The sequence below is a fragment of the Marmota flaviventris genome, chromosome 12, assembly GCF_047511675.1.
Source record: "Marmota flaviventris isolate mMarFla1 chromosome 12, mMarFla1.hap1, whole genome shotgun sequence".
Classification (NCBI taxonomy): Eukaryota; Metazoa; Chordata; class Mammalia; order Rodentia; family Sciuridae; genus Marmota; species Marmota flaviventris.
Window position 1 is genome coordinate 52692513 of NC_092509.1, and position 13747 is coordinate 52706259.

Genomic DNA, 13747 nt, shown 5'->3' on the forward strand with positions numbered 1-13747 from the left:
TTTCAGGGTCTTCATAAATGTGTTTTAAGACTGAGACAGGATTTACTATTGGGTCCTACAGGGAAACACACAGAAGCAATTCACTGCTTGGGAGTGAAACTATCAACTAATCTTACAACTACTGGTTCTCCAAGTTTCCTAATGAAGAAAATTTTAACTTCATGATTATTTCAGGGGGAATTTTTTTCAACTGTCACATATAAACTTGGTAGCACAGGACCGATATACATGTTCTTAGTTTTAAAAATATACTCCACCTAAACTATCTGTCTAGTTTAATCTTTCTAGTTATCATTTAATCTAAAATGAGAGACAAAATCTTATTTCCATTTAAAAAATTGAAAAAAAGTGCCAAATTGATCTTTTTGAAAGTGGAGTAAAACACTGTGGGGTTAAAACAAATACAGTATTATCAATTTCCTATGTACAAAAAAGACGGTTAGTCCTTATTGATATAGATATGTCCACCTACCACTCCCAGTAAATCTTAGTGCAAACATAATGGTTAATCTCCATAAACCCCAAGACAAGTTATGTAGCAACAAAGTTATATAAATCACATCTATGCTGGAAAATTTTAGGACACAGAATGACTGTTGTAAAAGGTCTGCTTTACTGTGGAGAACAATGTCATTGTGTCCAATGGTAATGAGTACTAATATAAACCTAACATTAAGAAGCAAATAGAATGTTTAACAAATCTGTACAGATGAAGAAGAAGTCCATTTCAGGGAGCAGCTTGGCACAGGAGACAGGGGGATATTTAGTTTGCTTGTAGGTCACAGCATGGCTTAAAAAAAAAACAAAGATCTATGAAGGGAAAGGATGCAATAATTCAATTTGAAAATCATAAAACCACAAAAGGTAAATCTGCCACAATCTGCTTTTCCCTATATGTGCATCAAGTGGTTATCTAAATGGTTTGAAAGCACTACTATGACGCTTCATTTTAGGTAAAAAAAATAAATAAAATTAAGAAGACAGGGATGACAAGATTGTAGTTGACCAAATTGTCTTGTTTTGTATGTCAATACTATGCTGCTTCCAATAATTCCTAGACATTCCACAGGTAATTGTTTTAACAATCAAGAGAAAGTCATTCATGTACTGTAATATCTTCCTCTTCCCCATCAGGGTTGAACCTATTGAAATGTATACTGAAATCAGCCTCAGATTCGGCATTCTCAAATTCAGCTGAGACTGAGGCAGCAGCAGGAAGAAGAACCCTAGCTTCTGGCTGGCAAAGTGTTGGTGTCTGACCCGGGCTGCTGTGGTTATTCACAGGACTGGATTTCTGTTTTGGCGGAGATGGCAAGATAGCACTAGGAAATCCCAAGTTGTTGAGAGCTTCCAAAGTTCCATCTGGGTCAATCATAGTATTGATTGCTGAAGGAAAAAAAAATAAAAAAGAAAGTAAAAAACGTAGAGGGAAGAAGATATAATTGTAGATGCAGTTAAATTTGAATAGTTAACTTTTTTATGATCTGGGTAATATTTCAATTATTGGTGTGTATATGATCTTAATTGTCACTAATCTTTCCAATACCATTACTATATTTAAATCTCTACTCTTTTTAATTCTGTGGCTAATCTATATTGTAGATTATACAGACATGAGTGTTTTTTGTGGAAAATCACTTGGGCATTTCAGAAACTGTTACATAACTGCTATTTGTAGATGCAGAATTCAAGAAGACCTTTCTGAAATTTGCTTTTATTATTGTGAGAAGATAGTGAAAGTATTGGTTATGGGTTTTAATAAACACCTGAGCCCAATTTAGCACTCAGAAAATTGAGTATGTAGCTAAGATGGGATTCAGAGTCACTTCAAGGCTGTCAAGGCCAGAAGAATATCAGCATTTTTGAGTGCTACCAGAACATGTTGTTATTTACACTGTCTGCCTGCCAGGATTATCAGCTGTGTATAAGTTTTCTCTCAGAGAAGGCAAAGCATTTTCTTAGGGGCTAGATACTAATACCCAGCAGGGCAAACAGACCTTGGTAATGCTACAGAAGGGACCAAAGATCTTTGGGTAGTCAAAGGCAGTTCCCAAACAGTGATTTTCAACTTGACGTCAAGCTGAGTAAGGAGTTGGGAGAAGCAAGCATCATATAAGTATCTCTTAGAAGCCTATTCAAAAATTTATTAATCTACTTTGTGAAACTGTACAATTTACGGGGTTTTATATCATAATACTTAGATGTGATGGACCTGAATAAAGGTTAAGAACCTCTTAGGTAGGTCTAACATATTATGCCCATCATAGTCAGTCAGTAAAGACTGAGTAGAAATAGCAGAAGGCCCTAGAACTTTCTTGTTGTACCACTGGGGACTTCTAGGTCAAGACAAGTATTAATGAATGATCTAGATCTGACATGAGTAAGAATATCTCTGTCAAAGTTCAAGAGGCAAACAGAGTCTCTTTCATTTTCTTTTTTCCTTCTTCTTCTAGTTCCTGTAGCCAATATGCATTCATATCTCACGGTTCATCTATGCAAATTTTATCTGCATTAAAACATAAGTTCATTTGAAGTTATGCCAACAATTGTCAAATAATTCTAATTATCAATAAGCATTTTCAGCTGTATTTACACATTTTAAATATGTACCTAGAATATAACATCTAGCCTATTTTCACATCTAAGCACTAATATATGCTTAAGATTTAACTTTACTAAATTTTTAACCTTTTTTTTTTTTTGATACCAGGGATTGAACCCAGGAATGCTGTATACTGAGCTATACCTCCAACCCTTTTTATTTTTAAATTTTAAGACAGGGTCCTGCTAAGTTGCTAAGGTTTACCTTGAAATTGTGACTCTCTTGCCTCAGCCTCCTGAGTCACTGGGATTACAATGCACCCAGTTATTTTTAACTTTTTCATCAAGTTTTAAAGTTTCCTTTTTATGGGTAATTTGAATATGTAGAATGCTATATTTTTACATGTGTCATAAAACTTAATCAAACGTTGTCATAATGATAAAAATATTTTAAGAAGTATCTCTTACAATGCACTTATTCTTAGCTATTAGCACTTTATATCTAATTCAGTAGTAAATTTACCTTGTAACTGCTTTTCAACTCTTTTCAGCTCCTGTAAAATAGAAGAAATCTCCTGCAAGGAAAGCAATAACAAGAATCAGCTTATTTTAAATAAAACATTTTCAAATGACAAGCAATGAGTTTCACTCATTTTATTTGAAACTCTAAATATCATTTACATGATACAACTTAGTAACAACATGATATGAAATAATTATGACACCCAGTAAACAAAATCCAAATTTAGAATCTTTAAAAGCAAAATTGAGTAATTTTTTTCAATGCAATAATGATAGAAGATAAAAAGTTCAAGGTAATTTACCATTATAGAAACAAAGATTTTGACAAAATTTGTATTGATTGGCTTTATAATAACTCTATAATAAGTGTCTAAGAGTTTTCTTTGGAAAAAATATATATAAAAACTGCAGCTTTAATATTAGAATTCTACTCTGTAGTAGAAATCTATACAAATTATTTTAAAAGGAGGCAAGCAATGAATTAAGTAAATGAAAATAACTCACATCAACTTAATGTTTGTACTTATTTTAAAATTGCTATTTTTAATGTATAATTATTAAAAAGAACAAGATTCGTTAATAGTGAAAAAACATTCCTCCCTCTGGCCCTCTGTACTTTTGAAATTATCAACCTATTATTTTAAATTCTTTTGTGCTAGTCCGATAAAGGAAAAAGATTTTTTCAAATTTGTACATTTATATCTTCTTTTTCAAATATAAACTAACAAATAACTCAAAAATAGGTATATTATCTTTCCTTAAAATAAAACTCTATTACTGAAATGTCTTAATCTTAAGAAAAATTGCCATACCATGCTTGAGGTTTTCACAATAGGGACCTCACTTTCAGCTCTTAATTTGCTTTCTATTTCATCCCAGTTCCGATCTTTGTCTTTAAATAATATTCTAAAAATAAAAAAGGAATAAGCATTTTACTTTCATATTTTAAAAACCTAACATGTTTTCATTATAATGACAATTCCAAAAACAATATATCTTTTCAAAGCTACACAGGAGGGTAAAAACCTGCCTGAACTAAGAATTAAATACTAAGCCAATAGGACCAATTAATTAACACATATGAAAAACTTGTATTAAAAATGAAACTAGATAGTATCAATACATGAATAAACTCTTCAATATTCATCTCATTCTTTTTTTGAAAACCAAATATAGAACAAATGTAGATTTGACATAACCCCCAAAATTTAACTAATATTTATAATTAACAACATAACTGTTACTAGCTGGATGGGGTGGCATGTGCCTAAAATCCCAACTACTAGGGAGGCCAAGCCAGAAGGATCAGGAGTTTGGACACGGTCTGGGTAACAGTGGGAATCTGTCTCAAAACAAAAATGAAATAAAATAATGCAAAACAAAAAGGATGGATGCTTACAATGAACATACAAGTTTGTTCTGATAGAATATATACAGTATTAAGTAAAGTAAGAGTAAGGTGAAAATAGGCTGAATGAGGTATGAACAATTGTGTTAAAACCTCTATATAGGAGCAGACAACTTTATTGGTGGAGCAAAGTGTAAACATTATTTTACAGATTGAAAACTGAAGAACTTACTATGTTTATTTTTGTACATCTTAAGTCATGTTACTTTTTTTTTTTTTGGCGCCAGGGATTGAACCCAGGGGTGCTTAACAACTGAGTCACATCCCCAGCCCATTTTATATTTTATTTTGAGACAAGGTCTTGCTAAGTTGCTTACAGCCTCACTAAGTTGTTCAGGCTGGCTTTGAACTTGCAATCTTCCTGCCTTGGACTCCTGAACCACTAGGATTACAGGCATGTACCACTGTACTCAGCTAATGTTACTGTATTTACATATAATCTATTAGATTTAAGAAACTTTTTTTTTTTTTGTAGATGGGCACAACACAATGCCTTTATTTTTTTTTTTAATGTGGTGCTGAGAATCAAACTCAGGTCCTGCCCGTGCTAGGCGAGCGCTCTACCGCTGAGCCACAATCCCAGCCCAAGATTTAAGAAACTTTTAAACTTTTATCTTTTTAATAAAAAAAATACTATTTTAGAGATAAATATCCTATACTGGAAACTAAATTTAAATAATTTATAAAGTACCACCAAATTTTGATTTGTCTTTCAAACCTGGCATTTACCTTTATATTCAATATTTTATCATCTATGAGACATGATTCATCAGCTTTAGAAAAATGTAAATACTAACCACCATTTTTAATTTTTTAAAAAATTTCTTCAATGAGTCACTCTGGAAATGTAGCTTAACTGCCTTATGTAAAAATCAACACTGTACAACATTAAGAAAGTAAGTTTTTACTATTGGTAGCTAATTAATATTTAAATAGTAAATTAATGTCCATTGGTATTTCTTCAAAGGTCAATATGCCATGCAGTTCATTAATATACATTCAAATCTGGAACATTTACAATTACGCATAACCATACTTAATAATATAATGATGGGTCTGGAATCTGGTATAAGTATACTCTTCTGATCTATTATCAAATTTTGTAAACTCAAAAGACTAACCATCCTCGCCAGTCATATTTTTACGAACTGTTGGGCTAATGACTGTGATATTAAGGAATAAGCAAAGTATTGTGTTCTTTTGAGAGTCCTTGTAGCACTAGTACTGGGAATTAGGAAAATAACTTGTACAACTGGAAAAGTCTACATTTAGCCAGACAGTGCTAAGAATTCATAGAAGTTCTAAAATTATTAAACCACAGACATTTTACTTTGACGAAAATGGCTTAGAATACTTAAATAAGTTTCCTGATTCACCAAGAAACAAAACAAAATGAAACAAAACAAAATAAAACAAAAAAGCCAAAACTCTTAAAGGGATAAAAAGCTTATTTTAAAGGATAATTTGTAAATATGGTACAGACTTAAGAAGCCAAACCTATCATTCTGGCTTTAAGAAATGAATTCTAGCCCTTTCTACCAGAAGACTACCGCGGGAGGTCAAGCCCAGCGACCCAGATCCACCAACATCGGCCTCTGCAGGGTCCAGGTGCACAGCATGCCTGGTCCACCCTTTTCCCGGCAGGGCAGACACTCGCCAGAGCCCAGCCTCTGGTGCAGGACCACCCATTCTGACCAGTGGACTACCATGGGAGCCAAGATCAGCCCAGACCGCCCACACCAGCCCACACAGGTTCTAGGCTCTCAGTAGGCCCAGCTCACCCCTTCTCGGGCAGGGCAGACACCTGCAAGAGCCTAGTCTTTGGTGCAGGACGGTCCCTTCTGACAAGCAGACTGCTGCAGAGGTCAAGCTCAGGGCCCCTGATCCATCCACACCCACCTGTGCTGGACCCAGGAGCACAGCAGCCCAATCCACCCCTCCCCAGGCGGGACAGACACTCACCAGAGCATAGCCTCTGGTGCAGGACTGCCCTTTCCGACCAGCAGACTGCCATGGGAGGTCAAGCCAGTGACCCAAATCCACCCACTCCATCTTATGCAGGTCCCAGATCCAGGATGCAGTAGCATCCATTGAGGGACACCAACAAGGTCTGGAAGCCCAACAGCAAGTTGAGGTACAGACAATCTGCATGGGTACTACAAGAATATAGAAAAGAAACTGTAATATCTCAGATCCACATGGCAAGAAAGGAAACCACATAGACAACATGAAAAAACAAGGGAGGAAAGTGCCCCGAACAAACCAGGACACTATAATAACAGAATCCATGGACAGTGAAGTTGATGAAATATCAAAGAAGGAGTTCCAGAAGGTTCATAATTAAAATAATCTGTGAATTAAAGGATGACCTAAATGAACAAATACAGGCAAAAATTTATCACTCCAACGAAGAGATAAGAGAAAATACAGGTAGTAAAAGATTACTTCCAGACTAGATCACTTGGAAGAAAGAACGTCAGAAAATGAAGACAAAGTATACAACCTGAAAAATAAAGTTGATCACACAGTGAAGATAGTAAGAAACCATGAACAGAACAACCAAAAATTATGGAACAGCATCAAAAGACCAAATCTAAGAGTTATTGGGATAGAGGAAGGCACAGAGTTTCAAACCAAAGGAATGCACAATCTCTTCAATGAGATAATATCAGAAAATTTCCCAAGCATGAGAAACGAATTGGAAAACCAAATACAAGGAGGCTTATGGGACACCAAATGTACAAAATTACCACAGATCTCCACCAAGGCACATTAGAATGAAAATGCCTAGCATACAGAATGAGGATAGAATCTTAAAAGCCGTAAGAGAGAGGACAGATCACACATAGGGGGAGACCAATTTGTACCTCAAAAGATTTTTCAACCCAGACCCTCAAAGCCAGGAGATCATGGAACAACATATACCGAGCTCTGAAAGAAAATGGATGCCAACCAAGAATCTTATATCCAGAAAAACTAAGATTTAGATTTGATGATGAAATAAAAAACCTTCCAGGATAAACAAAAGTTAAAAGATTTTTACAACCAGAATGCCTGCACTACAGAACATCCTCAGCAAAATATTTTAAGATGAAATGAAAATGCATTCTGCTGTCATATATAAATTAAGAAAAGAAATGAATTCTAATACAATGTTATATTTAAATACTAAGGAGACAGAAAAGCATATCAAGAAATTACTTTAGACCAGGCTATGATGGTCAGAATTGTTTTTGTTCAAAAATCAATATGCATCTTCAAGAAAAAAAACCATAGTTTTCAAAGTCCTTTTCAGATTGTCATTACAGATTAAAAGTAGGCTAAACTTCATCAGGAAAACATAATAAATTCCAAAGATTATTTTATTCAATAATTTAATTACTAAGCTAAAAGTACTTTTTGATAAAGTCTTGGTGTGGGGGAGTCTTAGACTCATATTCTAAGTCCTCTATAACCTATTTTCTAGCATTGTCTCTCAATACATGGAAACTGGTATTGCAAAGTGACAGTCTACCAATGCAGGGCCATGTTTTATAACTTGAGTGGGTCACTTCATATGGAATACAATAAGAATGCTGCAAAACAGGAGTTCTCACATAAATACTTTTAAATTGAATCCACAGGAAGTATTCAAATAATTTAAATATGCATTTCTTTAGACTGACCTCAGTAGGTATTTGAGTTTATATGTTTTGGCACAAAGCTTAAAGATCAGGCATTCCTTAAGGTACCCATGCAGAAGGCTTACATCTCTATTCTTTAGATTTGGTTATCAAAAATCATGCCCATCTTTGAATATTATCTATTCCACAAAATCTTCCCTGATCATCCCAGGTGAAAGTGATCCTTCCTTTTCTTTTTATTCTATCATATGCTGTCTTGTATAACAATGTTACATGTGTAATTATATATGTGCTTTACCTTATCACTTGATTATAAATTTCATAAGTCAAAATGGTGTTTTATTCTCTTTATTATCTTATTCCACAAAGTCTGTCAAAGTGTTTTACACATAGTAAAACTCAATACTCAAACTGAAGGTAACTCGAATATATGGAACATTCAATATTCAAATGTAATGTTGTTGAGGCATTTTTTCCCAAACTGTCAAATTTCTAAGAAAGTAAAATCAATAGCCAACCAATAAATCAATGTGCTCTTTGTTCAATTTTAATTAAATGCCAAAGCTACATAAATCATTTTTCTTAGGGGGAGATTAGAGATGAGTTCAGAGCAGAATGAGAAACACACACTGTGGTAAAAAACAATCAACAAGAGAATGGTAGTAAGAAGTCCATAAAAATCTGGAAACTGAGTAAGTGGATAAGGATACAGTTATTAGAGTGATTATTTCTTGTAGTTGGAATGAAATAACATGGTATATTCATTTACATGCAAAATGTTTTACAGTAGCAAGTCACACACCACACTTTTAATAAGACTCTTATGATATTTTTATGGATAACAATGTATCAAAAGCAATCATTTAATATATTAACTTTCTATTGCTTTCTTCTTTTTATGATAAAGGACAAAGTCCTTCACAAAATTTGCCTAAATTGATACATCCTAATCTCTACATTGTCATCTCATAATCCCGAGCCTGTCACTACACTTTTTACCTAACTCCTCTCCCCATTCTTCAGGACTTAAATTGCCCACCAATCTCTCCTAGATCCCAGAACTCGCTATGGGATCTCACAGTATCTTATCCTGTAATTTCCTTTCTATTCTTACCACATTGCATTATAATTGCCCATCTGCCTGCCTTCTGCACTCAATTGTGAGGGCATTTTGAAGAGTGCTGGACAAAAATATCCACTTAAAAACAACTTTATCAATGAATAAATTTGGAGACTATTCCTATATAAGATTTTTATTTTTATTTTCTTTTTCAGTGCTGGGGACTGAACTTGGGCTAGTCAAGTACTTGTACATGGCAAAGTAAGTATTCTACCACTGAGTTATACTTCCAGCCCAATTTCTATATACGATTATTTAATCAATATTTAGTTTATTTATTTGTCCCTTAGTTAATAATCTTGCCATGATATACCAATTTTACAATATAATTTTAGTGGAATAAAATTCAAAATCATAACCTTCAATTAAACTGAATACTTTACTCAACCTGAGGTTTGATTCTTGGTACTAATAAGCACGCATGTGATTAGGACCTGGAGATTTGTTAATTCATGTGTAATAATTAATTAGCTAAGTTTAATTTTTTTCCTTTCAAATTCCAGTTGGGCTCACCCAAGGGAATAGTAAACTACATCTGACTCTGGCCACACACTGGATGAGTACATCACAGATGGGTGGGCTATGATAGTAAAGAAAAGCTCTTCTTTTTTTGTGTGTGTGAAAGAAAATGGGCTGATGTGACTATTAAGGGAAAACAAACCTCATCTAAGATGGCATTAGTCTTAACTGCTTAATCAGTGTGTATAAGTAAAAACAAAAACAAAGGAATCATTTATAAACTCAATCGGACTTCACAAAATGCATTATTTCTAAATAGCATGCAATTAATCTCTGAATTATGAGCCGTAACTTTTAAAAAATGAAATAGGATTTCAATTTACTAAAGTAAAATTAGTATTGTTATTTATATTTTTATTATCTCTTCTATGTAACTACTAATGATTTTAATATTAGGAAAAAGGAAAAGAAGGTGACTGGACTTCTGTGGGAACACAATTGTGATAAGTGAACTACAAATAATATTCACGTGAAATAATGAAACTAAGACAAACCAGGTAGCAGAAACAGCTAACTTAACCCAGGTTGACTCATTTAAATATATTATCTAGAATGTAAACTCTACAACAGCAGGGGTTTTTGTTTTGTTAATGTCTAATTATAAAGTACCTAGAATGTACTTTACAACTATCTGTTACTGAATGGATATTAAATTATTATTCTGTGGAAAGTTAACTTTATTTGAAACTCATAGGAATATGTCACAATTGACAAAGAGTAAATTTTCTTGAAAAAAGAACAATGGATGGCAAAATAAGGATATAGTTATTAAAATAATTTTAAAGACCACTTATGTTTATGAGGAACAACTTAAGAAAAGCCAAATAATCAAATGCTTTTTTTTTTTTAACTATAAAGGTAGTATGTCTCATATTCCAACCCAATTTGGAGAGACTATCAATATACTTCAGTGATACTCTCGAAAAAATATTGATTGAAAAGACAAAAATATGGAAAAAATATATTTGTGTACTAACATATATAAACATATACAGGTAAAAGACATTATATGTATATTTTTTCTAAAATATTTGTATGTTTTTAAAAAAAATTTAATTGCAGGTGGACATAATATCTTTATTTTATTTATTTTTATGTAGTGCTAAGAATCGAATCCAGCACCTCACACATGCTAGGCGTACTGAGCCACAATCCAGCCCCTAAAATATTTGTATTTTTAAACCATGCTCTTATATTACTTCTGTTAAGATACTCATTTACAAATAAAGAGGAAAAAAGAACCAGACAGTACAGATTAGACCATTCTTGTGAATATAACAAATTTTTGATTATTTTTCTTCTAGAAGACAACAAAGTGAAGAGATGATCTGGTACATTTTTAAGAAATTATACAGACAAGAACTCAAGATATAAAAGAAAATGCCACGCATGGTGGCACACGCCTATAATTTCAGCATCTCAGAAGGCTGAGGCAGGAGGATAACAAGTGCAAAGCCAGCCTAGGCAAAAGCAAGGTGCTAATAAGCAACTCACTGAGAACCTGTCTCTAAATAAATACAAAAATGGGGCTGAGGATGTGGCTCAGTGGTCAAGTGCTCCTGAGTTCAATCCTAGGTAGCCCCCCTGCCCCAAATATGAAAGAAAGCTCAATCCAGTTCTTAACATGCCAAGTAAAATTTCTACATTTGACTGAAAAATGATGTAAACTTTTTATAGTAAACATTTTTAATTTTTTTTTAAAATACATTAAACACATTTTATATGATACTTTTGAAATAGTTTTTGAAAAAATATCTTAAGTTTCTTTTAAACTAGGTAATTTACCTTAAAATTCAATAAAAATAATGTTCACTGTTTTTCCCAAATACTTATTGGTATTTATCAAACACTGATGAAATGTTTTATTTTAATATACAAGCCACATAAAATTATATTTGTGTGGGATTTATAATTAACAAATAACTTTAAGAAATAGTTTCATTATATTTAAAACTTTTAATTATATGAATTAGAAACAAATTAAGCTACAGTGTCAATGATTTCTGAAGTATTATTACACAGAATCTAGAATTCTCTGTTTTGAATAGGTAATGAAGTTATAAAATAACAATATTTGATAGGTATTTTCTTTGGGGCAAAGTTTTCCCAAGATGAACACATTCATTCCAAAGATGGGAAATTTGAATTTAAGAAAAAGCAATGAAGAGTAAAAACAGTGATATTACAGTTAAAAAAAATAAATATACTATGTATGTATGTTCATGTATGAGACTTGTATCTTCTTCTCCTTACAACAACTCTATGAGTAGTCAATAAAAGTATACATATTCCTCTGTTCCTCCCATGCTCTCCCTCCCTACCCTACTATGAGTCAGCCTCCTTATATCAGAAAAAGCATTCAACATTTGTTTTTTGGGGATTGGCTAACTTCACTTAGCATTGTCTTCTCCAACGGCCATTCATTTACCTGCAAATGTCATGATTTTATTCTCTTCTATTGCTGAGTAAAATAGATGAATTCTAGATAGGGCAGAGGGGTGGGAGGGAAGGGGAGGGGGCAGGGGATTAGCAAGGATGGTGGAATGTGATAGACATCATCATCCAAAGTACATGTATGAAGACACAAATTGGTGTCAACATACTTTATGTACAACCAGAGATATGAAAAAGTGTGCTGTACACATGTAATAAGAATTATAATGCATTCTGCTGTCATTATTTCTTTTTAAAAAATCAATAAAAAAAGTATACCTATTCCTCTACAAGATGGTAAAACTAGGGCCATATTAAACAAAGGGAGTATTCAAGTTCTTAGTAAGTGGCAAAGCTGAAATATCCTCAAGTGTTGTGCCTGTTAGACTAGTCTTGTCTTGTGTCTTTATTATATACATTTCCTAAGTCAAATAATGTCCCTTTTACCAATGAGGAAAATGAAACTAAAGTCTGAGGCCTTTAAAAGAACCCTCAAAAGTCTGTTAATTTAAATTATTTGCTATTATTTTTGTAGAAAAGGAAAATGTTTCTGGTTATTAATACAAGTTATTAATTACAAGTCAGTGATTACAGTTGTTAATTCTCAATTATAAAGGGGCTGAATATCAAAAGCATTTGTTAGCTATGGTTATTACTTATATTTTCAAACTAAAGAAGATAGTAAAGGCAGCAGGGAGATTCAGTTCCAATGACTTTATTAATTCTTCATAGCTGTGATATCAGGCTCAAAAAAATGGAAGAAGTAACTGTTATGGAAAGGAGGTTCCGGTAACCACAAGTACCTGATTTTTCCAGCTGTTTTATCTATAGATTGTCTTATCTTTTTAGAGAACTGAAAGACAGATGACAGCAGCAGATTATCTCCCATGACCTGAAACAGACAAAGAAAAAAAGTAGATATTAAAATACTACCACTGAATTGTACAACTACTAAGAACACTAGTCACAACTTAATATACAGGTATGTAGTATTTATGCTAATTTCAATGAAAAAATAAGGAAGAACGCAATTAGAGTAATATATAAGGAAATAAAGAAAATGAAACACTATTAATAAAGGAGTTTCTTTTGTCAAGTTTCCATATTGTTTTGGTCATACCATTTTGAAGAAAAAAATTCTAATTTAGCCTATCTTTAATTACTGTCATGACTCTCATACTCCATTCAAACTATCATAAGAGGGAAGATATGAATAACATAGAGCACACTAAATGTATTATTTATTCTTTCACCAAGTAATATGAAAACAAAGATCAAGAAGAGCACAAACCCTCCTCTCTAAACAGAATATAATGGGAAAGACAAACTTTTCAAAATTTACTCAAAATATTAAGTTTTTGTGATGGGGTCAGTACTACCCCAGTTGAGATACAGAGGTTTGACAAACCTCTGTAAGTGCACAGGAAAGATTTTAAGGACCATATGGTTTCTACCAAAACTCAGCTTTCTTCTTGCAAAGTGAAAGAACATTCACAAAAGATATAAAAACATGAATAATGCTGTGTTGTAATAAAACATTATTTAAAAAACAGATGACAGGCCAAATTTGGCCTAAGAGCT

General features: G+C 33.0%; 1 protein-coding gene across 9 annotated transcripts in view; it reads right to left on the reverse strand.

Annotated features, from left to right (window-relative positions):
- Positions 1-487: 487 nt before the first annotated feature.
- Positions 488-13747, reverse strand: part of Cep170 (centrosomal protein 170) — a 127824-nt gene continuing 114564 nt past the window's right edge. For 7 of the 9 annotated variants that reach the window (XM_071599980.1, XM_071599975.1, XM_071599974.1 and 4 more), the window contains 4 exons: positions 12970-13058; positions 3876-3969; positions 3065-3116; positions 488-1386 (listed from right to left, as the gene is read on the reverse strand). In XM_071599980.1, coding sequence (XP_071456081.1) covers positions 1097-1386; positions 3065-3116; positions 3876-3969; positions 12970-13058 — 525 coding nt within the window. In that variant the 3' untranslated portion in view covers positions 488-1096. The other 2 variants (XM_071599976.1, XM_071599977.1) reach the window with 2 other exon arrangements.